Raw genomic sequence first — 25,819 nt, 5'->3', positions numbered from 1 at the left:
AGAAATGAAGAAGAGTCCAAATATTCACCAGGCAGGAATTGGTTCATTCATACAATGAAATACGAGACAGCCTTTTTTTAAAATGAGGTAAATCTGGGTTTTATCAAAGCCACTAAGAACGATCGCAGGCGAACTGGGTGAGGAGAAGTGTAGAATTCCATAGTGAAGCCATCAACGACTATGGGAAAATACCTGGGTTTTAGTTGATATTAACTGATGAGGCTAGAGGGGTGATCAAATAGTGTAACTAGTGTTTTGAACACAGGTCCACCTGCATCAGACTGTGTAGGAGACTTGCTGAATCTGCAGATTGGGGCCTTCCCCTCAGGATCTCTAAGGATGAAGCCTGGGAAACTTTTTTTTTAACACACTTGTCACAAGATGCCTCTGCCCAGTTGAAGAAGTTTAAGAACCAGTGGTGTAAACTCTGAGGTGGAGCTTTGTGACAAGGTTTGGGAAGCAAATAGAAGCAAGGAGTATATTTGTTTCCCATTCTAACCTAACAGGTCTAGGGCATTGGGAAAAGAAGCACCCACAAAGCTTCTGAAAGAAAAGTTTCAAAGGAAGTAGTTGCAATAGGAAAACCAGTTTCAGTTAAGTCAAAGAAATAAAAGGTGCATGATGGGAAATGCCTGGGCTGTTTTTATTGAGTAGGAGCCGTGGCGACGCAGTGGTTTATGCTCCGCTGCTAACTGAAAGGTCGGCGGTTCGAACTCAGCAGCTGCCCCACCAAGGAACGATGTGACAGTCTGCTTCCATAAAGATAACAGCTTTGGAAACCCTGTGGGGCAGTGTTACTCTGTCCTACAGGGTTGCTGTGAGTCGGAATTGGCTCAACAGCAATGGGTTTGGTTTGGGTTTTATTTTCAATGAAATATTTTTTAAAATGCCTACATGGATTCTTGCCTTAGTTATCAAAATACTAAGGATTCAGTTTGCCCTTTAATTGAGTAGTCAGGTTTAAATTTGGTATCAGTTACCATTCTGTAAATGGAAATGGCATAGAATACTGCCACACACACACGTGTGGGTGTGCACGTGTGTATACACACATGCACACATGTGCAGAGATTTGACAAGATACATATATACACACACATATATGTGGTATGTTCTGTATTTCAAGGCTGAAATAGCCTTCTTGTAAGGTGTTTTCGTCCCCACAGTAATATCATCTTCACAGTACCATTTTACTTTTTGGACATTGTTCAAAATACTGTTATTTTAACATCAGAACCAGACCAACTTAAAGCTTGCCTGTGTTTTTGCTACTCGGACATAAAGGAGACTTTGTGATTTTGATGGTATTTTTAAAAAGTATCCATGCCTTTGTCATGGAGCCAGATGAGACCGGTACAGGCATAGGTAACCCTCATGCAGGTGGTAGCAAGAAAAACAGTATCTGAGGAAGACCCCAGATTGTCATGAAGTAACAAGAGATGGAACACTTTGGGAACAGATAGAAGGTCTGAGTGTCAGCTTAGTGGGGACTAGGTGGGCATCAGTCCAGCTGTCTAGGTGACGAGCAGGGTGTCACAGAAATGGTGTCAGCCCAGGGAGGCTTGAGCTGGCCTGAAGAGGACTAGGTGCTGCAGCAGGGATTTGAGAATAATTGGGAAGTTGGGGAGTGGTTGGAGGGAATGCTATTTTTTGAGCGGATGATTCAGTTCAGTTAGAGTCATGCGAGACAGTTTGCTAGTTTACTCCTGAGGTGCTCCTGCCTCTGTGGTTATGGTGCTCCACATGCTTTCCATCTGGGTTGAAGACACTGTGTTTTAGCTCATTAGCCCCAGCCAGTCACTTGCTTTTTCTTCTCACTCTGCATTACTTGTACTCACCCACACAGTTATACTCTATTAGTCGCTGCTAACTGGCATTAAGTAACTTTAAATAAAACTGCATCCCATCTGATAATTTTGAATTCTGCGGTGTATTCTCCCTCATTTCTAAACGGCAACATTTATCTGTCTCAATATTTCTCTCCAAAGTCAGAAACAATTTTTTTAATATTAATTCCTTGGCAGGTTCCAAAAAGTTACCAGACTCTTACATTTATCGTGGTCCTTTAATACCCTTCTCTAAATCTGCATTGCTTCCTCCTCTTTCCTCTCCGCCCCCTACTACTTATTTCCAAGGACTTTGCAGCAATTTTTTACAACACAGCTGCTGCCTTAAAAAGCTTTGCATATAATATGGCTCCAGATCACATTAAATGTAAAGGCTTTTACCATCGACTATAACAACTGAGGTCAGCAAGCCATTTCTGAGCTAGGCACATCTCAGGTGTCAGTGGAGTGAAGATACCATGTTTGCCCAAAGAGAAACCCATTTATAATGTTTTCAGTCTGAGAGAAGCCATTATCAGCTTATTGTAACTTACCACTTTTATCCTGTGGCTTATCACTTAAATACCATTTAGCATCCTCTACCTTACCCTTTTTCTACTATTCTTTCATCAAAAAAGTAACGAATATGGAAATATCGACTGAACGTGGTTGTGGTTGCCCAGGTTCTAGAAGATTTGATGAGCCTAATTACCAATACTAGAGAAAATGTCTTCATTTAACGCCTTGGGAATAATAGTTTGTTTCTGATCTACTTTCCAAGCTAATATATGTTTTGTTGTTGTTAACATTTGTTTTATAGTCAAACATGGAAAAACGAAGATGTATTGAGCATCTTGGGATTTAGAGAGGAAACTGAATACGAAACTTGTTTTCTAGGGGAAAAAAAATCTCCCTAGATTGAATTGCTTGGCAGATGGCCAAATCTGACTTTTTCCAGCGTTGAGAAGCATGGTCAGGAGCAGAGATTGAATGCCTGCTCTCTGCTGTGTGCTTTGGGCCTGTTATTTCATCCTTGTGGTGGCCCCGAGAGGTGACCATAACGTCCGCATATGAGGATGAAGAACTAAGGCTAAGAAAGGATAAATGATTTGCCCAAGGTCGTCTAGCTAGCTAGACATGGAATAAGAATTTAAATTTATGTGTCTCTTTTCAGACCTCTGCTGTTTTCACTACTCCACACTTACTCTGTAAAAAACTTAATGATGCTTTGTTATCAAATAACTATTTAATGGTACTAAGATCCCATGGTGTATTCTACTTTCTTTTGTTCTAGATTTTCTACCCTAGCAAGGATGGTACAAAGATTCCAATGTTCATCGTACATAAAAAAGGCATAAAATTGGATGGCTCGCATCCTGCTTTCTTATATGGCTATGGCGGCTTTAACATCTCTATTACACCCAACTACAGGTAAGCATGGAGTATTCTTTCAACGTCAGCATTTGCTCTTCTCTACAGAGTGGAAACCAGAGACTGCTCTACTAAATCATATTTTTCTAATATCCTTTTTTCTTGCTCGTTGTTTTTGTGGAGGGGCAAGATTATGTGTTAACTCCCTGCGTTTTGAGTCAGAAATTGCAGGATCATTATAAGCTAATCTTGTAAAAAAATGTCATCAGTGGAATAATTGGTTGAGGTAGCTGAGGCATTAGCTACCTGGCTATGGAATGTTGGTATCACTTGAGATCTTTAGGATAGGAAGCCCCACCTTCAATGTCTATCATTTGCTACCAGCTCATTGCCCTCAGTATCCTCTTCAAAGGAAATGGTTTTCAATTACTGATTATAGTTTTTGCCAGTGCAGAGTCATAAAATAGGCTGCCTTAATATTCCATAAATTGCCATAAATATATATTCCATATACAGGCAGTCCCCGGATTACAAACGAGTTCCATTCCTAAATCTGCCTTTAAGTCAAATTTGTATGTAAGTTGGAACAGTTAGGTACTGTTCATATCTAACGTCGGTTAGTCAGTCAGATGTCTGTCTTTTCTATGCCTAAAAAACATTAAAGAAACACTTCCAGATACACTAAAACATCTTTAACATAATAAGTGTTTTGATGCACATTGCAAAGTAGTGCCCATTTGCTATTACGAACCATTGTACGTACCTCAAATTTTAATATAATAGGCTTTACAGGGGTTGGTTCGTAACTACAGGTTGTACGTAAGTCAGATGTTCATAACACACTCTGTTACTTTGCCTGTTTTAAACTGTTCTGTGACTATTTCCCAGATAACGTATGTTCTAGAAGAAAAATCTACATTTATACATTTGCTATTGTTTCTATAAGTATCTAAAAGAAGGCCTATGGATGCAATGGTTAAGTACTCAACTGCTAACCGAAAGGGAGAAAGACCTGGAGACCTACTCCTGTAAAGATTACAGCCTGGAAAACCTTATGGAGCAGTTCTACTCTGTCATATAGGGTCACTATGAGTAGGGATCAACTCAAGGGCACACAACAACAACATATAAATATTCGTCATTTTTAAACTTAATTTTAGTATCCAATATCCTTGATTTTAATATCAAGTGGAATTTGCTTTGAGTATTCTTAATAAAGACAAGGTGTTTCCTACCAGCAAGGCCATATGTATATGGGGAAAGGGGTTCCTATTTATATGATATTACTTGTGAAGTGTTTTGGGGATCTTTTTTTTTTTTTTTTTTTTTGAGATGGAGAGAGAGTACATAGTCCTTACTAGGCGAGAAATGAAAGGCTGTTTTAACTGTTTCTCAGTGTGTCCAGGCTTATTTTTGTGAGGCATATGGGCGGCATCCTTGCAGTGGCCAATATCAGAGGAGGTGGCGAATATGGAGAGACGTGGCATAAAGGTGAGGTATTTTCTTTTCAGAAACATAAATCTGGTATAGTCAGACCATGGTTATGCTGAGCCTTCCTGTTTAAATGAGCAGGGGGGTTGAAGTGAAAAGCATTGTGGGTAGACAAAAAAATAAGGATATTTGCAAACACATTGCTGGCATCACTCCCCCTTTAAAAACAACTAAGTCTTTCCATATTTTATTTTCCTTTGTAGTCTGTTTATTGTAATGAAATACATATTTTTCAGAAGTATTTCCCATAGACCATAGTCAAAATTTTGTTTTTGAGCAATGCATGGGGTGCCTTTTCGTCTATCACTGTCAGAAGTGTTGTTTTGTCTCCTGTTAGCATTGCTTTTATAGTGCAGCATTATTTGGTTATCTCAGCGGACTGCAAAACAGGTCATTTTTCTCTTCAGAGATAAAGCAATCTAAAATAGAGCTTTCCTGTTCCCAATGTGAACATTCCTTTGCTTGTTTTCTCTGATCTTCCCAACATTGCTGAGAAATAGCATCCTCCTAGCAATGCTGCTGTGACTATTGTGTATAGTTTTAGACAGAGGAACTAAGTCATTTTTCTTTCCTGATTTTAATTATTCCATCTCCCTTCTCTGGCCTCCTGAAGCAGGAATTCTTGTTGATTGAGGATTCTACTTCAGTACTCAACTTCATACCCCAGATGATCACAGTTTTATTTTAAATGATCATCTTTATTGCTAAAGCCCTTGCACTCTTCCATTTCTTTATGTATGGCATACACTCCCTCCCCCAGGTATTTGGGTATCTGGTGATTTTCCACAGGTGAACCATGATCTGAAGAGCATGATCTTCACTTGCCTTGGTGTGTGTCCCTGGAGTGTAGGATGTGGGACTGCCATGCTTCTCCTTTCTCTCTTCGTCAGCCATCATTTATGAAAAATCCCACTGGGATAAAGGTAGACACCAGTGCTTACGGCTGGTCAGCTACCACCAGTGAGAAGAATCTTCCCTTGCAGTTAGGAACTTCAGAGACCACCCTTCAAGTCTGTGCATCCACTTGTTCTTCTCTACTCTCCCAAACCTGAGCCCAAGCACCCTGGTTTTCTGAACAAATGAATCAGCCAAGATGAGGGTAGGGATGTAGAACTATTTTTGTAAACCCGTTAGGTGTCCAGATGTAAGAAAGGCCCAGGCATGACCCAGTGTGTATCCCAAGGGCTGATATAAGACAACAAACTACTTGAGCATCTTAGCAAAAATGAATAAATCCTAATTAACAAGTGTGCTCAGTAGGGCCTCTGGCCTGTCTGCCATTGTTGGATCGACTGCTGCCAGGTGTCATGCCCAAAGACTTTATCAGTCATTGTAGTTGAAACTTCACAGAATTCATTGTAAAGTTTGCCTAATATTACAGCTTACTCTAAACTCTTGTTGTGAAACTATGATATTAAAAGATGACCGATAAAAGGAGAATAAATAAGAATAAAGTCTCTACATGTGTTTGATTTGCATTCCAAATTCATGTACTAAGTCTGGACCCCGTAACGCCCCATGCTTTCTAATTTAGAATGTCTGTGGTGCATGTACTCAAATACATGCCTGTGTGCACAGATTCCTGAACCTATGGCCCTTTCGTGAAAGAACCTGGATTCTTCTCCATAAAAACCTCTCTGATCATCAGGTGCCCACCGTGTTCTGACGAGGGAGGGTGGCTGTGGTCTTGGTTGACTCTCTTTCTAATCTCTGTATTAATTAGAACCAACGTATTTTCTAAAAGTCTTCGGGGGAAAAGGGGTTGAAAGTGGACTCAGACTGAAAATTGGTGTCTGTATTTAGACTGAATCAGAAATGTTCAGGGCACCACAAGGATGAAATAATGGGCTGGAAGTGGACCTTTTCTAGTTATAGCCCAGTGTGTTGAAAACTGATAAATCTAAATGACATTCCGTTACTTGAATTTAAAATTTAATGCTCTTTAAAAAATAGTCATATCCCCAAAATGATATTATTCCTGGCAACTAAGTAATCCTAGCTGTTCTAATTCACTGATGATTTCTTATTAAAATCTTAATAACATTTGTTTTGATATGAAAACATTTCTTCAGTAGCCCTGCTTTCATCTTTAATTGAATTTCTGCAGAAGTGGTTAATATCAGATATCTAATTAGATCGGTCTGCTTTATGTTCATTCCATAGGCGGTTATTTCTGACATCTGTGCCTTTGAGGGCTTGCTTTTGACTTTGGCTTCTACCCAGAGAGGGATTAAGGTATTCTAAGACTGTGTAAATGTTTCTCTCTTTAAGTTATTTCTATGGTTCGATACATTGGGTTGACTTACAGATGGTAAAGCCCAGTTCTCTGGAGAGATGCTTGAGATCTTTCATTCAAGAATTGAGAACCTGTCATTCTTTGCTGCAGCCCTGGCCTCACCCTAATTCTTGCTTATACTTTAAAGTAGTGAGCAAGGGCCAAGTTGGAGAACTGTCTTCATCACTTGTCCCTTTCAAACTTCTGCAAAATGAAGGGAGCACAAAGTGACTGAAAGTGCCCTCATCTTCATAAGGGGGAAGCCTGCTTCGTGCCCACTGCCAGTTCTCACCTCGTGTGCCAGAGGACTGTGCATTGCTGGAGCTTTTGTTTCTTTTTTAAGTTCCACTTCTCCAAAATATAGAAATTGCAGTGGTAACGATGTATTTCCACAAAATGTAACAAAACTTAAATGGAGGCATTTTAAAATATATTATTAGCCCATTGTTTTTAAGTTGTTTAGGTTAATAAGTAGTTGAAACTATACCCTATCATCACCTAACTCCCTTTAGGGTCAATGGTTATGTTTTGATTTATTTTTTAATTAACTGTCTTTCACTTCGGCACATTGTAGGTGGTATCTTGGCCAACAAACAAAACTGCTTTGATGATTTTCAGTCTGCAGCCGAATACCTTATAAAGGAAGGTTACACATCTCCCAAGAGGCTGACTATTAATGGAGGTTCAAACGGAGGCCTGTTAGTAGGTAAGAACTAGATTTCATTTATTGTATTTATTGGTTAACTCTACATGACGATGTCTGTAGGTAGCTCACGATTTACTTTGGTTCATGGTGCAAAGAAAGTAAAACTCATTTATGTTGAGACATCTGATAAATTATATTTAAAGAAACAGTTGAACCCATATCATACTAACTTGACTCATCATAGCCTGAAAAGCTGTCCCACTTCTTGATCCTATCTCCTGCTCTGACCTCTTCTCCCCTCCATGCTGTGGGCTTGACTATTATTCTTCTCCCAGTGGGCAGGACCCCCTCTCCCCACACACTGGAGCCACAGGTTGCCAAGGTTCGGCCAGCACAGGACTGAACCAGATCACCCTCCTGATTGTGTTACTTAGAACTTATAAGATGTGATCATCACTTAACAGTTGTTGAGTACCTACGCCATATGATGTTAAATGCTGTTGATACAGAGGGATAGGCCATGAAGGGAAGTGATGCGTACACAAAGATGGACCATTCGCAATTTAATAGCAATGAAATAGTTCACACTTGCTGAGCACATTGTGTGCCAGGCCCAGTGCTAAGCCCTTGACATGCACTCTCTTGTCTGACGTGCATGTAGTCTTGTGTGGTGGGTACTGTTGTTATCCCCATTTATAGAGGTGGAAACTGGGGTACAAAGAGGCTGAGTAGCTTGCCCAGTGTCACACAACTGGAAAATGGCAGTGCTGTGGTTTGAGTCTAACACTGTGATTTTTAGATACTGCTCTTTTCACCGCTATGTGTCACAGCCCCTTAGTAGCTTTTCCTAATTTTTGATAGCTAATAAAATTTTACGTTTTTTCTTGCAATAGCACAATATTATGATGAGCACTTGTGGTGACCTTGAACTTTGCTTGCTGGTCCTACATCCAATGTCATTAGGGTCTATTATACATATGTAGAATAACACATACAGGCTCAACTTAACATTTGTTAGCTACCTCTGTTGAAAATAGTCTTGAAAAAACATTTCCAATAGAGGTAAAATACAAAGGTTCAACCTAATTTACTCAAATTTGTCAAGAGTAAAAATTTACTTAAATTTTAAAAGTAAAATTTGTAAATATCAAATAATTGACCCATTCATTCAACAAATTTTTATTGAGTTCTGAGATCTCCAAAGGTAGGGCAGAGGATTCAGTAATAACCACTGAAATCAGAATTGGGTGTGGGAACTGTTTTTGGCTAGAGACAGGAAAAGTTCAGATCCCTTGACGAACTCCTAGACCTGCCAGCTTTGATATTACTTACTCCCAAAGCCTCCCAGACAGTCTTGCATTGGGTTGGGTACACCTATATTCCTTTTGTATAGTACCTGAATTTTCCCAGCAATAGTGATTGCCACACTCTATTGTAATTGCTTGTTCACATCTTCATTTCTTCCAGTAAATTCAGTCGTCTTCACTAATATATCCCCAGGTCTCATGCCTGGCACATGGCAGATAACTCAATAAATATTTGTTGAATGATACAAAAAAGATCTAAGTATGTGAAGAAGAGAATTTTAAAAACAGGACAGGATAATATGCCAATATCATTAAGCACTCTGAACTGAGTTTTAGACTAAATTCTGCCTTGAACTGGTTCTGAGATCTTGAACAAGTCCATTAACCTCCCTCATCACCTGTGAATGCACGTGGGGATGGGAGTGAGGGACACATTCAGAAAGACTTCATTGCCTATCAGATAGCACTCCCCCATCGAGATTCAGTTTAGAGAGTAAGTTGCTATTATTGATGAGATTGTAAGGCGCTATTATTGATGAGATTATATCAACCCTCAGAGATACTGGAGGTTGGAAAAAAGCTTGTCAACCATTGGGCAGATGGTTTCTTTCTGTGCTATAAGGAAAAAGGCAACCAAGATTCTGAAAATGTTTAGATTTGTTTAGTTCTATTTAGATGTTTAATGATGGACTACCTTGCCTCCCTTTTCTGTCTTGGTTTTTAGCTGCATGTGCAAATCAGCGTCCTGACCTCTTTGGTTGTGTTATTGCCCAAGTGGGAGTAATGGACATGCTGAAGTTCCATAAGTATACCATCGGCCATGCCTGGACCACTGATTATGGATGCTCGGACAGCAAACAACAGTTTGAATGGCTTATCAAGTAAGGTCTTAATTCATATGAGCATATATGTGTTATTAATCATTGATAATCATAACACTGAACGCAGTCACAACAGGATAAGTGTTTGATCCTTTATCCCATTCAGTGTCTCATATTTGCATATAATTTACTGCAAGAGTAGGAGAAGAGATGCGGATACCTCTGTCCTTCATTTTAATCTTGCCTTTAAGAAAAACAAAAAACTAAAAAATAAACTGCAAAGATGTGATAAGGGAATTCTAAAGATGTCTTCCCAAGATTCCCTTTCACCTACTTATTCCAACCAACACTAATCTAAGTACTGTTGTGAGGGGGGCTTTGTAGATGAAATTAAGATTGCTAATGGCCTGACCTTAAAATAAGGAGATTATCCAGGATCATCCAAATGGGCCCAGTCTAATCCCATGAGCCCTTAAAGGCAGAGGACTTGACCCTCCCTTGCTGGCTTTGAAGCAAGGCTTTGAACTGGATTATTCCGGTTCAACCCCCTGCTGAAAATTTTCATTTGTAACCCCCCAACCCAGTGCCGTCGAGTCGATTCCAACTCATAGCGACAGATATACTGAATCAGAATCTGCATTTTAACAGGATCTGGTTAAAATGCAGATGCAGTATATCTGGGATGGAAATGCAAATTCTCACGGGGGTTTCTTGTTATAGATTCTGACTCAGCATATCTGGGGTGGAAATGCCGATTATCAGCAGGGGGTTAAACTGGAATGATCTGGTTCCAAGCCCTGCTTTGAGGATGGAGAAAGGGGGCCTCTAGAAGTTGAGAACAATCCCCAGCTGACAGCCATCAAAGAAACAGAACTTCAGTCCTTTCAGTCCTATGACCACATGGAACTGAATTCTGCCAAAAACCTAAGTGAGTCTAGAAGCAAATTCTTTCCAGAGTCTCCAGAAAAAAACCAACAAACCAACACCTTGATTTCTGCCCTGTGAGATCCAGAGCAGAGAGCCTAGCTAAGCCAACCCAGACTTCTGACTTACCGAACTATTAGATGGTAAATCCGTGCTGTTTTAAGCTGCAAAATTTGTGGTAACTTATGGTAGCAGGCAAAAATTGATGCCAAATACATTGCCATGAATTGAAACTACAGGAAAGCACTCCCAGTCACCTTCAGTACAACTTCTTCTTCAAAAAAAGCCAGGCCATTATTTGAAAACACCACCTGGAACAGTATCTAACTTTTGTAGTTCTTGCCAATCCCCTTTTATCACTGTGGACTACGAAAGGGTAAATGCTACCTCATTTGTTAAAGAATAAAAAAACCATGGTTCTATTCTTAAAGTTATAGCCTTGTCTTACTACATCTTCAAGAGATCCAGGGGTCCTAATGGGGAAAATATATATTTGGGACTTCCTTTTCTAAATCAAGAAATAAGCAAGTAAAAAAAGGTACATGAATAAGTACAATAAAACTTATTTTACTTTCTTAGTATAACCATATATTTTTGAAACTACAGCTTGCATTATTAAAATATCATACAACCTACCTCATTCATATGCTTCAACACTTCAGCAATAACAATGAGAAAATGGCAGACATCGAGATTCTCGGTACTTCAAGCTAAATTCTTTTTGATTTTTCACCCTCTTTAATTCCCACATGTAAGGAGGTTTTTTTTTGTTTTTGTTTTTTTTGTTTTGTTTTGTTTTATCAGCAGCATTTAGAAGTGACCCTTGGACTAGCACAAGAAGCCTGTTTTCCTTATTTCAGTCTTCTCAGTAAACTATGGATTTTGATTTAAAAAACTTTAATTTCTCAAATCAAATATTTTTCCCCCATTTTATTTGCTATTTATGGCTAGTTCTCCACATAGAAGCTCAATTAAAGTGATTACATTTTTTAAACTGGATACTTCTAAACTACTAAATTCTCTTCTCTAGGGGGAAATGTTTATTATTTTAAATACACAGTAGCCTCCCTGACACATATTGGTAAAAGCTGAATATTTGAAGAACTTAGAGAAAATATGCACTTAGAGGAAAAGACTTATTAAAGTCCATTTGAAAAATATTGGTTATTGGGTATCCAGCCTGTTGCCATCAAGTCAATTCCAACTCACAGTGACCCTATAGAACAGAGTAGAACTGCCCCATAGGGTTTCCAAGGAGTGGCTAATGAATTCAAAATGCCGACTTTTTGGTTAGCAGCTGAACGCTTAACCCCTGGACCACCAGGATTCCTTCATTGGGTATCACAGGCAATACAATACTAGATAGAACCTAATACTTCTAAGATTAATTTGAAAGCAAGGAAAGAAAGGGGGGAGGGAGAAAGACTTCTAATTATTTTTTCTCTCAAGATATCTATGATATTCCTGTTTCAGATTTTAGTCTCCAAATTCTAGTGCTCACAGCACTGTAATTTCCTCTTACCTGTTACACGTGGTAAAAATAGGTGGCTCCGAAGTGAGCAGGGAGCTCAGCCCTCACGTTAGATCTGGAAAGGGCCTTGCAAGGAGCCGCTCAATCGCAGCACCCCCAGAGTAGGGTTATAAAATACCATCCAGAACATTAAAAGGTGCCCCCCCCAAAAAAGAGCTGGACTTCCAAGTTTGGAAGTGGCTGGGTTAAATATAGCCTAACAGATTTCTTTTCTGCGGAACCTCTCAGAATTTTTAATGTATTAATGTGGCACAAGAATCTCTAAAGGTGGGGGGTGGGGAGTATTAGTAGTAGTCAGAGCTCTCCAGGCTGGATTCACCACAGAATGCACCTTATTTTGAGGACTAGGTTGATCAGAAAACATGTTGAAACAATATCAGAAGACAGATCCATTGCAAACCCCCCTCCCCCATTTTAAATGTTGAAACACCAAACCTCAAAATGTTTTAGCTTTGATTGGTTAAAGTAAAGCAGAATTTTTACCACTGTCCTCCATTTGACCTTCAAAATAAAACTCTACTAAAGTAGTTGATCATGTCCATTGAATATTTTCGAAAAACATGACACCCTTGGGTTAAATGTAAAGAAAAAATATCCAGCTATTTCTCTCACTTGCTTAACTATTATTAGTCATTGTTTACTTCAGCCCTACTTTTATCTTTCAAACCCTTCTTGCTAACTTACCCTGGAAACTTACCTGGTACTTCAGAAGGTGCCTCCTCAGTTAACTTTTTCTCCTTTGATCAAAGGTGCTTGTCTTCACTGCTGGGCTGTGAGAGCCAGCAGGAGGCTCAGCAGCCCAGCCCAGGTTCCCTGGGTTACAAACAAGGAGCTGAGGCCCAGAGAGGACACGTGATCTTCCTCAGATAGCAAAGCTGAACCTGGAAAAAAGGCTTTATTATAGATGTTAAAAAGCAAAAAATTGCCTTAGCTTGTAGATTTGAAATTCTTCAACAAAAGAAAGGCTTGCACTTAATATATATACATACAATCAGTATTTTTAAAAGACAAATCACTAGCCCACTGGGTAGCAGGTGAAGAAGTTAAGTCTAGAGAAGATTAAAATATTCATCTCAAGACAGCAAGTATGCATATAGTTTATTTCAATAGCCTTGTGAGCTTCCTTCTTACATGGTTTCCAAAGTTGAAGCTGAATAAATCACACAGCTCCCTCCCTAGTTTTCAGTACCCCTTGCCAGCCATAGTCTAGATGACATAGTCTACAGTAGTTGCTTATGTAGTTGTTAGCTGCAGTCTTCTTTCCTAGTGAAGTTAGGCCGATAAACTGCATAGGTCACTGTCACACAAGTCCTCCGCGACTGTGCTAGTGAACAGCTCTACTTTTGATAGCCAGCCTCACAAAAGCATCTTTGCCTTTCAGATATTCTCCATTGCACAACATCAAGTTACCAGAGACAGACGATGTCCAGTACCCATCCATACTTCTCCTTACGGCTGACCATGATGACCGTGTGGTCCCGCTTCACTCCCTAAAGTTCATTGCCACTCTACAGTACATCGTGGGCCGCAGCCGTAATCAAATCAACCCCCTGCTTATCCACGTGGACACCAAGGCAGGCCACGGGGCAGGGAAGCCTACTGCCAAAGTCATAGAAGAAGTCTCAGATATGTTTGCATTTATAGCACGGTGCCTGAACATTGACTGGATTCAGTAAATGGAATTCTCTGCTTCCTCTTGACAGCCACAGAAAACCTCAAGGGCTTTCACATCGTTGAAACCGAGAAACCACTGGGTATGATGCACACCCACATAAACGCTATTCCTGCACTCACAGGCTACAGTTGAACAGAACTTCTGTGGGAATTTTATCTTTTTTAGGCTTCTCCTTTTTAGCAAGCCCTTGGAGTTTCTTTTTCCACCCTATCCAGGCACATGTTTTAAAAAAAAATTTTTTAAAACGCATGTTTGGATAAATAGCTAAGTGGCAGCCAACACATTGTGAATACTAGATCGCTGAATTAAGAGTCATAGTCGGGATATTCATATATAACACCTCAGTGGAATTTGCTTCTATAATCATAACCAATATATCTTTCAATAAATGTGAGAACTGTCTTCATAAAGAAGACTTCTTTGCAACAATAATAAATGTTATTTAAGAATGAGAGGCTTCCTTTCTGGTTCCTTTGCATTGAGGGGCAGCTGCAGGAGTAGTCTCATCCTGAACCATGTTGCTTTTCTGCAGAAATAAAGCATTCTGTCACTTTGCAATATTTCCCAAGCAATAAAGTCTTAGAATGTTAGCACTGGAAAGAAGTTGAGCTCACCCATTCCAGCTCTTTTGTTTATGGGTGATAAAGCTGCTAGAGGTGACTCCCTGTCCTCTGTGTTAACACCTCAGTCAGCTGATGATGTATCTGATCAGGGCCCTTCCATTTGTACACCTTCTTGTAAAATGCAGTGAAACTAGACTGGGAAAGTCAAGTTATTCACCTGCCTTGTCTTTCCGTTTGTTGGTTTCGTTACAAAGTATTCCTGGAAATCACAGTTCCTTGAATATGAAACTAAGGAGACCACGTGAGTAAACTATGCGAACAGATAAGTTTATCCAAGCTTATCTTACATTAAAAAATTTTTCAGCATTTTTCAAGCTGTTTTTCTCTCATAGACCACTTTCTGGAAATATAAATAGGCATACTTAAAAAAAAGAAAAGCTGTGTGCATTAGTGAGTTTGGAAATCAGTGGATTAAGCAAAGGGTTAAGGAAAAAAAGCTTCACCCCCCTCCCCTCCCCCCGCATTTTAAGCCACAGAACTTCTCAGAGCCTTTGAAATGCCACTACACTCATGAATCATTGTTGTTGGGTGCCTTTCGAGTTGATTTCAACTCATAGCAATCCCATGGGACAGAGTAGACCTGCTTCAGAGGGTTTTCTAGGCTGTAATCTTTATGGAAGTAGATTGCTAGGTCTTTCTCTTAGGGAGCTGCTAGTTGTGTTCGAATCGCCAACCTTTAGCAGTTGAGCACTTAACCTGTTGCACCACCAAGACTCCTTCATGAATCTTTAAAGGAGGGTATGTTGTTGTTGTAGTTAGGTGTCACTGAGTCGGTTCTGACTCATAGGAACCCTATGTACAACAGAACAAAAACACTACTTAGTCATGCGCCATCCTCAAAATCATTGCTATGTTTGAGCCTGTTGTTGCAGCCACTGTGTCAGACCATCTCCTTGAGGGTCTTCCTTTTTTTCCCTGATCCTCTACCTTACCAAGCATGATGTCCTTCTCCAGGGACTGGTCCCTCCTGATAACACGTCCAAAGTCCATGAAACGAAGTCTCGCCATCCTTGCTTCCAAGGAGCATTCTGGTTGTACTTCTTCCAGGACAGATTTGTTCCTTCTTCTGGCAGTCAATGGTACACTCAATATTCTTCATGAACACCATAATTTAAAGGGATCAGTTCTTCTTTGGTCTTCCTTATTCATAGTCCACCTTTTGCATGCATATGAGGCAATTGAAAATACCGTGGCTTGGGTCAGGCACATCATAGTCCCCAAGGTGACATCTTTGCTTTTTAACACTGTAAGGAAGTCTTTTGTAGCAGATTTGCCCAACGAAATATGTCATTTGATTTCTTGACTGCTGCTTCCATGGCCTGCTTCCATGGACGTGAAATGAAATCCTTGACAACTTCAATATTTTTTCCATTTATCACGATGTTGCTTGTTGGTCCAGTTGTGAGGATTTTTGTTTTATGTTAAGGTGTAATCCATACTGAAGACTGTAGTACTTGATCTTCATAAGTAAATGCTTCAAGTCCTCATTGTGTCATCTGCATATCACAAGTTGTTAATGAGTCTTCCTCCAATCCTGATGCTGTTTTTGTCATATAGTCCAGCATAAAAAAAAAAAAAACCAAACCCAGTGCCGTCGAGTCGATTCAGACTCATAGCGACCCTATAGGACAGAGTAGTCCAGCATACAAATTGAATAAATATAGTGAAAGGATACAACCCTGACATACACCTTTCCTGATTTTAAACCATGCAGTATCCCCTTGTTCTGTTCGAACAACTGCCTCTTGGTCTGTGTACAGGTTCCACGTGAGCACAATTAAGTGTTCTGGAGTTCCCATTCTTCGCAATGTTATCCATAATTTGTTATGATCCACGCAGTTGAATGCCTTTGCATAATCAATAAACACATTCTTCAAACTTTTGTCCATAAAATTTTTTTTTCAAGGCATATGTTTTAACATCTCACTAAACAGTGTTCCTTTTGGCATCAGTTTGGGAAATGCTGGTCTAATTTAAAGAAAGAAAAATTTCCTCATTTTCTTGCATCAGATTTGATGAATAATAATTACCATCTGTTTTTATAAAGTATCTTATATAAAATGGATTACTGCATTGTTCCAATAACTTGTACTTTTCCAAGTAGGTCCTTATTTGTATAAACTGTCTCTCTTGGCCTCTCAAGTTGTGGCCCAAAATTAAACACACCTTTTTCTCCCAAGCATATCACTGCAAGCCAAGCACAATTGAAAGGTTTGGTTTTCATCTTCTAGAATCATGCTTTCTACTCCTGTTTGTTTAAAATAAGCACTGTACTTAACACACTGTCAGTGAACATGTGATTCACTATAACCTCTCTGGAGAAAAAGTGTGCCACTAGCTACCAGTGCATTCAGAGACTGGTATCGTCATCATCTACCCGGAGAGATGCCAGCACTAGCTAACTGCTGTGTAACTGTTGATCTCTATGGCAGGGAAATAAAACGCATTTGCACAATTACGCCAAAGGCAGCCTCTTTCCTAGACCAGCTGGGTCATTTGATGTACAGACAGCTGAGTACCCACTCAGCCCAGAGCATGTTCAAGCTTGCACTGAATCCAACCGTGCTTTCCCACTGAGGTCTTCTACGTAACAGCAGAAAGTAGAAGTTGAATGTGCAGGGTCTGAGTTTCAGGCAAACGCCGGTCAGGCCTGGGTTTATATCCCAACTCTACCATGTATTAGCTGATGAGGAGGAGGAGTGAACAAGGTAATATGCCTAGCATATAACTGGCTTCCAATTGTGAGTTCCCTTTCCCAAGCTAATTTTCATATCTAGATTTTAGCAGGATAATTAATCCCACAAACTAAAGGTAGATTTTTAAGCCTTAAACACTGGAAGAAAGACTTGAGATTGGGCTCCCTCTCATATCTCAAGGAGTCTTTTCCAAGTGAACGACACCAGCCATATGCAAGTGAACGACACCAGCCATATGCTGTATGATTCCATTTATTTGAGATATACAAAAAAGAGAAACCTATAAAATAGGAAGTAGATTAGTGGTTGCCTGGGGTTGGGATTAGGAAGGAGGATTAGCTATAATTGGGCATGAGGGGTCTTCCTGGGGTGATGAAAATATTCTAAAACTGGATTATGGTGATGATTATACAACTTAGTAATTTACAAAAAAAAAAGAATTGTACACTTGAAATGGGTGAATGTTGTGGTATGTAAAGTATACCTCGTTAAAACCCAAAAATCCATTACTGTTGAGAGGATTCCAACCCATAACGACCCCCATAGGAGAGAGTAGAACTGCCCCATACGGTTTCCAAGGAGCGGCTGGTGGATTCAAACTGCTGGCCTTTTGGTTAGCAGCCGTAGCTCTTAACCACTGCACCACCAGGGCTCCTAAAAGTTGTTAAAATAAACACTGGCAATGAAATAAAAAGAAACGGGAGCAAATTAACCTCTCTGGATGAGCACCATCCAGGAGTAGACACCTGAGGAACTGCAATGTCAAGTAGGAAAGGCAGGTGACAGGGAGCAACAGAAATAAAAGTTCAGGAGTTTCTGCAGACGTAGTCCTGCAGCATCTTGGAGGCAGGGAGAGACAAGTGCAATGAGGCTCACGTATCTTGGGTAAATGACTGAGAAAGCCCTTGTTGCTCTGCTGGGCAAGAGAAAATAATCATGTGTATTACTTATCTTGGTGGCCACTTATGCCAAGTAACCCTAGGAATTCTACACGAAATACTTGAACATTAATAAATGATTAGTGAATGATTTAGTAAATGATTTATATTTAGTTGGCAATTTAGGTCTAAAAATATAAATAGTTTATTATCTTCTGGTCCCAAAGCATTGAAGCCTTTAGTAAGTATTGAAAGAGCTTGCAGCCATTATGAAGAGGGACTCAAACTGAAGTTAACCTAAAAACAAAGTGCCTTAGTGTTCTCTAGGAAACCAGAACCAGTGAGATACATATATTTAAAGAGAGAGATTCACTTCAAGGAGTTAGATACCAACTATGGGCAGCCAGCAAGTCCAAAATCAAGGCCAGGGACAGGCTGTAACTCCTGCAAGCTTGCATTCCAAAATCCATAGGTCAGGAGACAAGAAGAGTAAAGACTAAGAGTGTTCTTGCAAAATGTCTGTTTATAGTTTGGAGACAGAACACTCCCTAGAAACACTCCCTTTTTTCTTCTAAAGGTCTTCAACTGATTGATTGAAGCCTGCCTACACAACGGAAGGTAATCTGCTTTACTGGAGTACAACCGATTTCATCACATGTAATTACTTCATGGACTCCCTGGGTGGTTCAAATGGTTAACAGAAAGGTCGGAGGCTCAAGTCCACCCAGAGGCACCTTAGAAGAAAGGCTTTGTGATCTACTTCCAAAAAATGAGCCATTAGAAACCCTATGGAGGGCAGAGCTGACATGGTACCCTAGACACAAGCACCATGCTGTTTCTCTGCAGCAAAAAACTGAAAAACTAAGTAAAACAGATACAAATGTCAATCCTGGAACCCTAAGCATCAAATGAAGGGATAAAGAACTCGATCAGACACTGGATGGAAGAAGAAACTGACAGAATACAGAGAACGAGGAGAGATACTGAGTGGAGGTCCCCTGCCAACTAACAGGGCACAGCATTGCTATTTTGGAACACAACCAGAAATGACCCCAGGCAGGGAGTACAGGAAGTCAACTTCATGGAGTTCCCAGCAGGAGACAGAGTACCTGGTAACCAGAGAAGCATGTTTCCCACCCCTCACCCTTCTGGTGACTTGAAGCAAGAACCCCCCCACCCCCCATCTCAGCAGTCTCCACTGCCAGGATCCACAATACAAGCTCCCCCAGACCCACTCTCCCCCCATACCAAAGTGTGGCTTTTTTCCCTCTCTCTTTCCTCCTTTTCTTTCTTCCTTCCACCTAGCCCTATATACCACCTCCTCACTTCCCCTCCTCTACCCCACCCCGACCTGCTGCCTACCTCCAAGTCACCCCTTCTTTTCTCCCCTTTTTTTCTTTATCTCTCTTTTTTTTCTTTATCTCTCTTTTTTTTCTTCCTCGTACCTAGCCTCATACTTCATGTCTCTCACCTTCCCATCATCCGCTGCCATGCTGCCACAGCTAGAGGGGCCCTGGCACTCAGGCCTGCTGCCACACTGGGCCTGCACTACCTCTCCCCTCCCACCACTAGGCCAGCTGCTAAATAGTGGGAAGCAAGCCCATACCACTCCCCATTGAATACCCCTGCCTATGTGGCAAGGGACTATGAATGCTCCCACACCACTGGATCAACTTCAGAAGGCAGACAGCGCCCACCCAGTCTGCCCTTAGCTACCTCACCAAGCCAATATACAGTGATGGGGGCTAGCCCTGCCTGCTGCTGACCTGCCCACCGAGACAAGGTGGTGAGAGCTATTGTGCCCACAGATGAGCAAGCGGCAAAACACACCTGGCCTGCCAGCCCTGACATATAAAAACAAAACAAAAAAGCAATATGAGACACACGAACATACAATCAATAAATAAAATATCTTAATGTCTCAGAGACAGCAGACAATATAAAAACAAGAAAGGAGGTGGAGCCAAGATGGTGGAATAGACAGATACTTCTGTCGAGCCCTCTTTACAACAAAGACCTGAAAAAACAAGTGAAACTAGTATATTTGTGACAAGCTGGGAGCCCTGAGCATCAAAGGCAAGCTTAGACAACGAAATGAGGGGCAGGGGGAGGGAGAGGCCGTTCAGAAGTGGAGAGGAGTTACTGGACCTGAATCGCCGGGAGCCCTCAGGCACCATTCCTGGAGCAGCGGTGGGCTGGTCCTAGTGTTTGGCCGCAGTTTCCTCAAGAAGAAGCAGCCACACAGCCCACTCACACCTCCGGAACCTGAGGAGAACTGCCCTCTCAGCAAAAGGTAAGTACTTGCGTATATTTTACCGCGCCCCCCACCCCCTACCCGCAAGCCGGCTTCAGCGGCTGAATCCCTGGGCCTGAGATAGACCTTGGTGAGCACCTAGAGCCGTCCTCCCAGCTTTGGGGAAGGAAAAAATTTGCAACTGGGGGGAAAAGATAATTTGCTGGCCCCATTAACCGGGGGAGCTCAGGACAGAAGTGGCTCCTGTCCAGGCATAAACTATCTGTGAACCTCAAGCACCTTTCCTTTCTGCATGGACCTGTGTGGGCCTATTTCGGGAGAATAGGCCCTTGTTGGGAAACTCCAACCATTTCAGCTATGCGGTGGAGAGGTGGGTGTTTGACGTTTGACATTGCTTTGCCTATTAAACAAGGTCCTCACCTACCCACAACAGGGACCTAAGGACTGGTAGCTCCACTCAGGTCATCCAGCCACCGGCAACAGGGGTCCAAAGATAACTGGTACCTCCCAGTCCTTACAACAAAAACTTTGGGTGACCATGGTCCCTCTGCAGAACCTACCCACCAACACGCTCTAGGGAACAGACGCGTTTTCCTCAGAGACACTTGGGGGTGGGTTCTCAGCCCCCTGCCTTGTTCAGAGCGTGACCCCCTGCTGCAATCAAATACTGGTGTATATGCCAATCACCCCTGTCCCTCTAAGACTGTAGGGCAGAGCCTGTACCACACACTTGATATCAGCTACCTGGAAACCTGAGCTGAATTCATACAAGAAAACTAAATGGACTCCTAGACTGATATACCTGATAACAGCTCTAGCCAGCTGGGGACAGGACACCAGAGCTCCAAAGGCAAAAAAAATCAAGCTAGCCCACTCAAGCAACCCATAGGGATATACCAAAACAAAACAAAGCAAGCAGCTATGACACAGTAAGCAAGCATAAACTAATACAATAATTTATAGATGGCTCAGAGACAACAGTCAATATCAAGTCACATAAAGAAACAGACCATGATCACCTCAACAGGCTCTCAAAACAAAGAAACCAGGGATCTTTTAGATGTAAATGCATTCCTGGAATTACCAGATGCAGAATACAAAAGTTTAATATACAGAACCGTTCAAGACATCAGGAAGGAAATGAGGCAATATGCAGAACAAGCCAAGGAACACACGGATAAAGCAACTGAAGAAATTAGAAAGATTATTCAGGAACATAATGAAAAGTTTAATAAGCTGGAAAAATCCATAGACAGCAATCAGAAATTCAGAAGATTAACAGTAAAATTACAGAATTAGGTAACTGGATAGAAAGTCAGAGGAGCAGAATTGAGCAAGCAGAAGCTAGAATTTCTGAACTCGAAGATAAATCATGTGACACTAATATATTTGAAGAAAAATGAGATAAAAGAATTTTAAAAAATGAAGAGACCTTAAGAATCATGTGGGACTCTATCAAGAGAAATAACCTATGAGTGAGGGGAGGGATAACAGAAAATACAGAGGAAATTGTTGAGGATTTGTTGGCAGAAAACTTCCCTGATATTGTGAAAGATGAGAAGATATCTATCCAAGATGCTCATCAAACTCCACATAAGGTAGATCTTAAAAGAAAGTTACCAAGACATATTATAATCAAGCTTGCCAAAAACCAAAGATAAAGAGACAATTAAAAGAGCAGCAAGGGATAAAAGAAAAGTCACCTACAAAGGAGAGCCAATAAGAATAAGCTTGGACTACTCAGCAGAAAGCATGCAGGCAAGAAGGCAATGGGATGACATATTTAAAAAATTAAAGGAAAAAAATTGCCTTCCAAGAATCATATATCCATCAAAACTGTCTCTTAAATATGAAGGTGAAATTAAGACATTTCCAGATAAACACAAGTTGAGGGCATTCATAAAAACCAAACCAAAACTACAAGAAATACTAAAGGGAGTTCTTTGGTTAGAAAATCAATCATATCAGGTATCAACCCAAGACTAGAACACTGGGCAGAGCAACCAGAAGTCAACCCAGACAGGGAAATCCAAAAAAAGAAAGCAAGACTAAAAAAAAAAAAAAGCCCAACACAGGGTAACAGCGATGTTATTATACAAAAGAAGACAACATTAAAATAATAAAGAGGGACTAAGAAATATAATCATACACCTTCCATATGGAGAGGAAGCTATGGCGATACAAAGAAATAAAAGTTGGTTTTAAATTTAGAAAAATAGGGGTAAATAAGAAGGTAACCACAAAGGAGACAAACTAGCCTACTCATCAAAATAAAATACAAGGGAAAAATACAGACTCAGCAGAAACAAAATCAACAACAACAAATATGAGGAAAAGGACAATATACAAAGAAAATCTACTTAGCACATAAAATCAAGTGGGAAAAAGAAACTGTCAACACACAAAAAAAGACATCAAAATGATAGCACTAAATTCATACCTATCCATAATTACCCTGAATGTAAATGGACTAAATGTACCAATAAAGAGACAGAGAGTGGCAGAATGGATTAAAAAATAAGATTCGTCTATATACTGCCTACAAGAGACACACCTTAGACTTAGAGACACAAACTAAAACTCAAAGGATGGAAAAAAATATATCAAGCAAACAACAATCAAAACAGAGCAGGAGTGGCAATATTAATTTCTGACAAAATAGACTTTAAAGTTAAATCCATCAGAAAGGATAAGGAAGGACACTATACAATAATTAAAGAGACAATATACCAAGAAGATATAACCATATTAAATATTTATGCACCCAATGACAGGGCTGCAAGATATATAAAACAAACTCTATCAGCATTGAAAAGTGAGATAGACAGCTCCACAATAAGAGTAGGAGACTTCAACACACCACTTGCAGTGAAGGACAGGACATCCAGAAAGAAGCTCAATAAAGACGTGGAAGATCTAAATGCCACAATCAACCAACTTGACCTCATAGACATTTACAGAACGCTCCACCCAACAGCAGCAAAGTATACTTTCTTTTCTAGCGCACATGGAACATCCTCTAGAATAGACCACATATTAGGTCATAAAGCGAGCCTTGGCAGAATCCACAACATTGAAATATTACAAAGCATCTTCTCTGACCATAAGGCCATAAAAGTGGAAATCAATAACAGGAACAGCAGGGAAAAGAAATCAAACACTTGGAAACTGAACAATACTCTGCTAAAAAAAAAATGGATTGTAGAAGACATTAAGGATGGAATACAGAAATTCATAGAATCCAATGAGAATGAAAACACTTCCTATCAGAACCTTTGGGACACAGCAAAAGCAGTGCTCACAGGCCAGTTTATATCAATAAATGTACACATCCAAAAAGAAGAAAGGGCCAAAATCAAAGAACTATCCCTACAACTTGAACAAATAGAAAGAGAGCAATAAAAGAAATCCACAGGCACCAGAAGAAAACAAATAATAAAAATTAGAGCTGAACTAAATGAAATAGAAAACAGAAAAACAATTGAAAGAATTAACAAGACCAAAACCTGTTTTTTTGAAAAACTCAACAAAATTGATAATCCACTGGCCAAACTGAAAAAAGAAAAACAAGAGAGGAAGCAAATAACCCGAATAAGAAAGGAGAGGGGCGATATTACAACAGACCCAACTGAAATTAAAAGAATCTTATCAGATTACTATGAAAAACTACACTCAAACAAATTTGAAAACCTAGAAGAAATGGATGAATTCCTAGAAAAACACTACCTACCTAAACTAACACAAACAGAGGTAGAACAACTAAATAGACCCATAACTAAAGAAGAGATTGAAAAGGTAATCAGAAAACTCCCAACAAAAAAAAGCCCTGGTCCGGATGGCTTCACTGCAGAGCTCTACCAAACTTTCAGAGAAGAGTTAACACCACTACTACTAAAGGTATTTCAGAGCATAGAAACGGATGGAATACTACCAGACTTATTCTATGAAGCCACCATATCCCTGATACCAAAACCAGGTAAAGACACCACAAAAAAAATTATAGACCTATATCCCTCATGAATGTAGATGCAAAAACCCTCAACAAAATTCTAGCCAATAGAATTCAACAACATATCAAAAAAATAATTCACCATGACCAAGTGGGATTCATACTGGGTATGCAGGGATGGTTCAACATTAGAAAAACAATTAATGTAATCCACCACATAAATAAAACAAAAGACAAGAATAACATGATTTTATCAATTGATGCAGAAAAGGCATTTGACATAGTTTGACACTCATTCATGATAAAAACTCTCAGCAAAATAGGAATAGAAGCAAAATTCCTCAACATAATAAAGGGCATTTATACAAAGCCAACAGCCAACATCACCCTAAATGGGGAGAGCCTGAAAACATTCCCCTGGAGATCGGGAACCAGACAAGGATGCCCTTTATCACTACTCTTATTCAATATTGTGCTGGAAGTCCTAGCCAGAGCAATTAGGCTAGATAAAGAAATAAAGGGCATCCAGATGGGCAAGGAAGAAGTCAAAGTATCTCCATTTGGAGATGACATGATCTTATACACAGAAAACCCTAAGGAATCCTCCAGAAAACTACTGAAATTAATAGAAGAGTTCAGCAGAGTATCGGGATACAAGATAAACATACAAAAATCAGTTGGATTCCTCTACACCAACAAAAAGAACATCGAAGAGGAAATCACCAAATCAATGCCATTTACAGTAGCCCCCAAGAAGATAAAATACTTAGGAATAAATCTTACCAGAGATGTAAAAGACTTATACAAGGCAAACTACAGTACACTTCTGCAAGAAACCAAAAGAGACTTACATAAGTGGAAGAACATACCTTGCTCCTGGATAGGAAGACCCAACATTATAAAAATGTCCATTTTACCAAAAGTGATCTATACATTTAATGCAATTCCGATCCAAATGCCAAGGACATTCTTTAATGAGATGGAGAAACAAATCACCAATTTCATATGGAAGAGAAAGAGGTCCCAGATAAATAAGGCATTACTGAAAAAGAAGAACAAATTGGGAGACCTTACTTTACCTGATTTTAGAGCCCATTATACTGCCACAGTAGTCAAAACAGCCTGGTACTGGTACAACAACAGATACATGGACCAATGGAACAGAATTGAGAATCCAGACATAAATCCATCCACATATGAGCAGTTGGTATTTGACAAAGGCCCCAAAACAGTTAAATGGGGAAAAGACAGCCTTTTTAACAAATGGTGCTGGCATAACTGGATACCCATCTGCAAAAAAATGAAACAAGACCCATACCTCACTCCATGCATAAAAACTAACTCAAAATGGATCAAAGACCTAAATATAAAATCTAAAACGATAAAGATCATGGAAGAAAAAATACGGACAACGTTAGGAGCCCTAATACACGGTATAAACAGTATAGAAAACATTATAAAGAACGTAGAAGAAAAACTAGATAACTGGGAGCTCCTAAAAATCAAACACCTATGCTCATCCAAAGACTTCACCAAAAGAGTAAAAAGACTA

The 25,819-nt window shown here is 40.0% G+C and overlaps 1 protein-coding gene across 1 annotated transcript in view; it reads left to right on the top strand.

Annotated features, from left to right (window-relative positions):
- Positions 1–16,352, top strand: part of PREP (prolyl endopeptidase) — a 142,966-nt gene extending 126,614 nt beyond the window's left edge. Inside the window, exons 11-15 of the mRNA XM_049898204.1 lie at positions 3,121–3,257; positions 4,594–4,688; positions 7,538–7,669; positions 9,641–9,797; positions 13,574–16,352. Coding sequence (XP_049754161.1) covers positions 3,121–3,257; positions 4,594–4,688; positions 7,538–7,669; positions 9,641–9,797; positions 13,574–13,868 — 816 coding nt within the window. The 3' untranslated portion in view covers positions 13,869–16,352. The remainder of the gene's footprint in view (positions 1–3,120; positions 3,258–4,593; positions 4,689–7,537; positions 7,670–9,640; positions 9,798–13,573) is intronic.
- The last annotated feature ends 9,467 nt before the right edge of the window (positions 16,353–25,819 follow it).

Source organism: Elephas maximus, chromosome 1 (genome assembly GCF_024166365.1).
Source record: "Elephas maximus indicus isolate mEleMax1 chromosome 1, mEleMax1 primary haplotype, whole genome shotgun sequence".
NCBI classification, from domain to species: Eukaryota; Metazoa; Chordata; class Mammalia; order Proboscidea; family Elephantidae; genus Elephas; species Elephas maximus.
The sequence above is the reverse complement of the archived record's forward strand: the minus strand, read 5'-3'. Positions and strand labels throughout refer to the sequence as shown.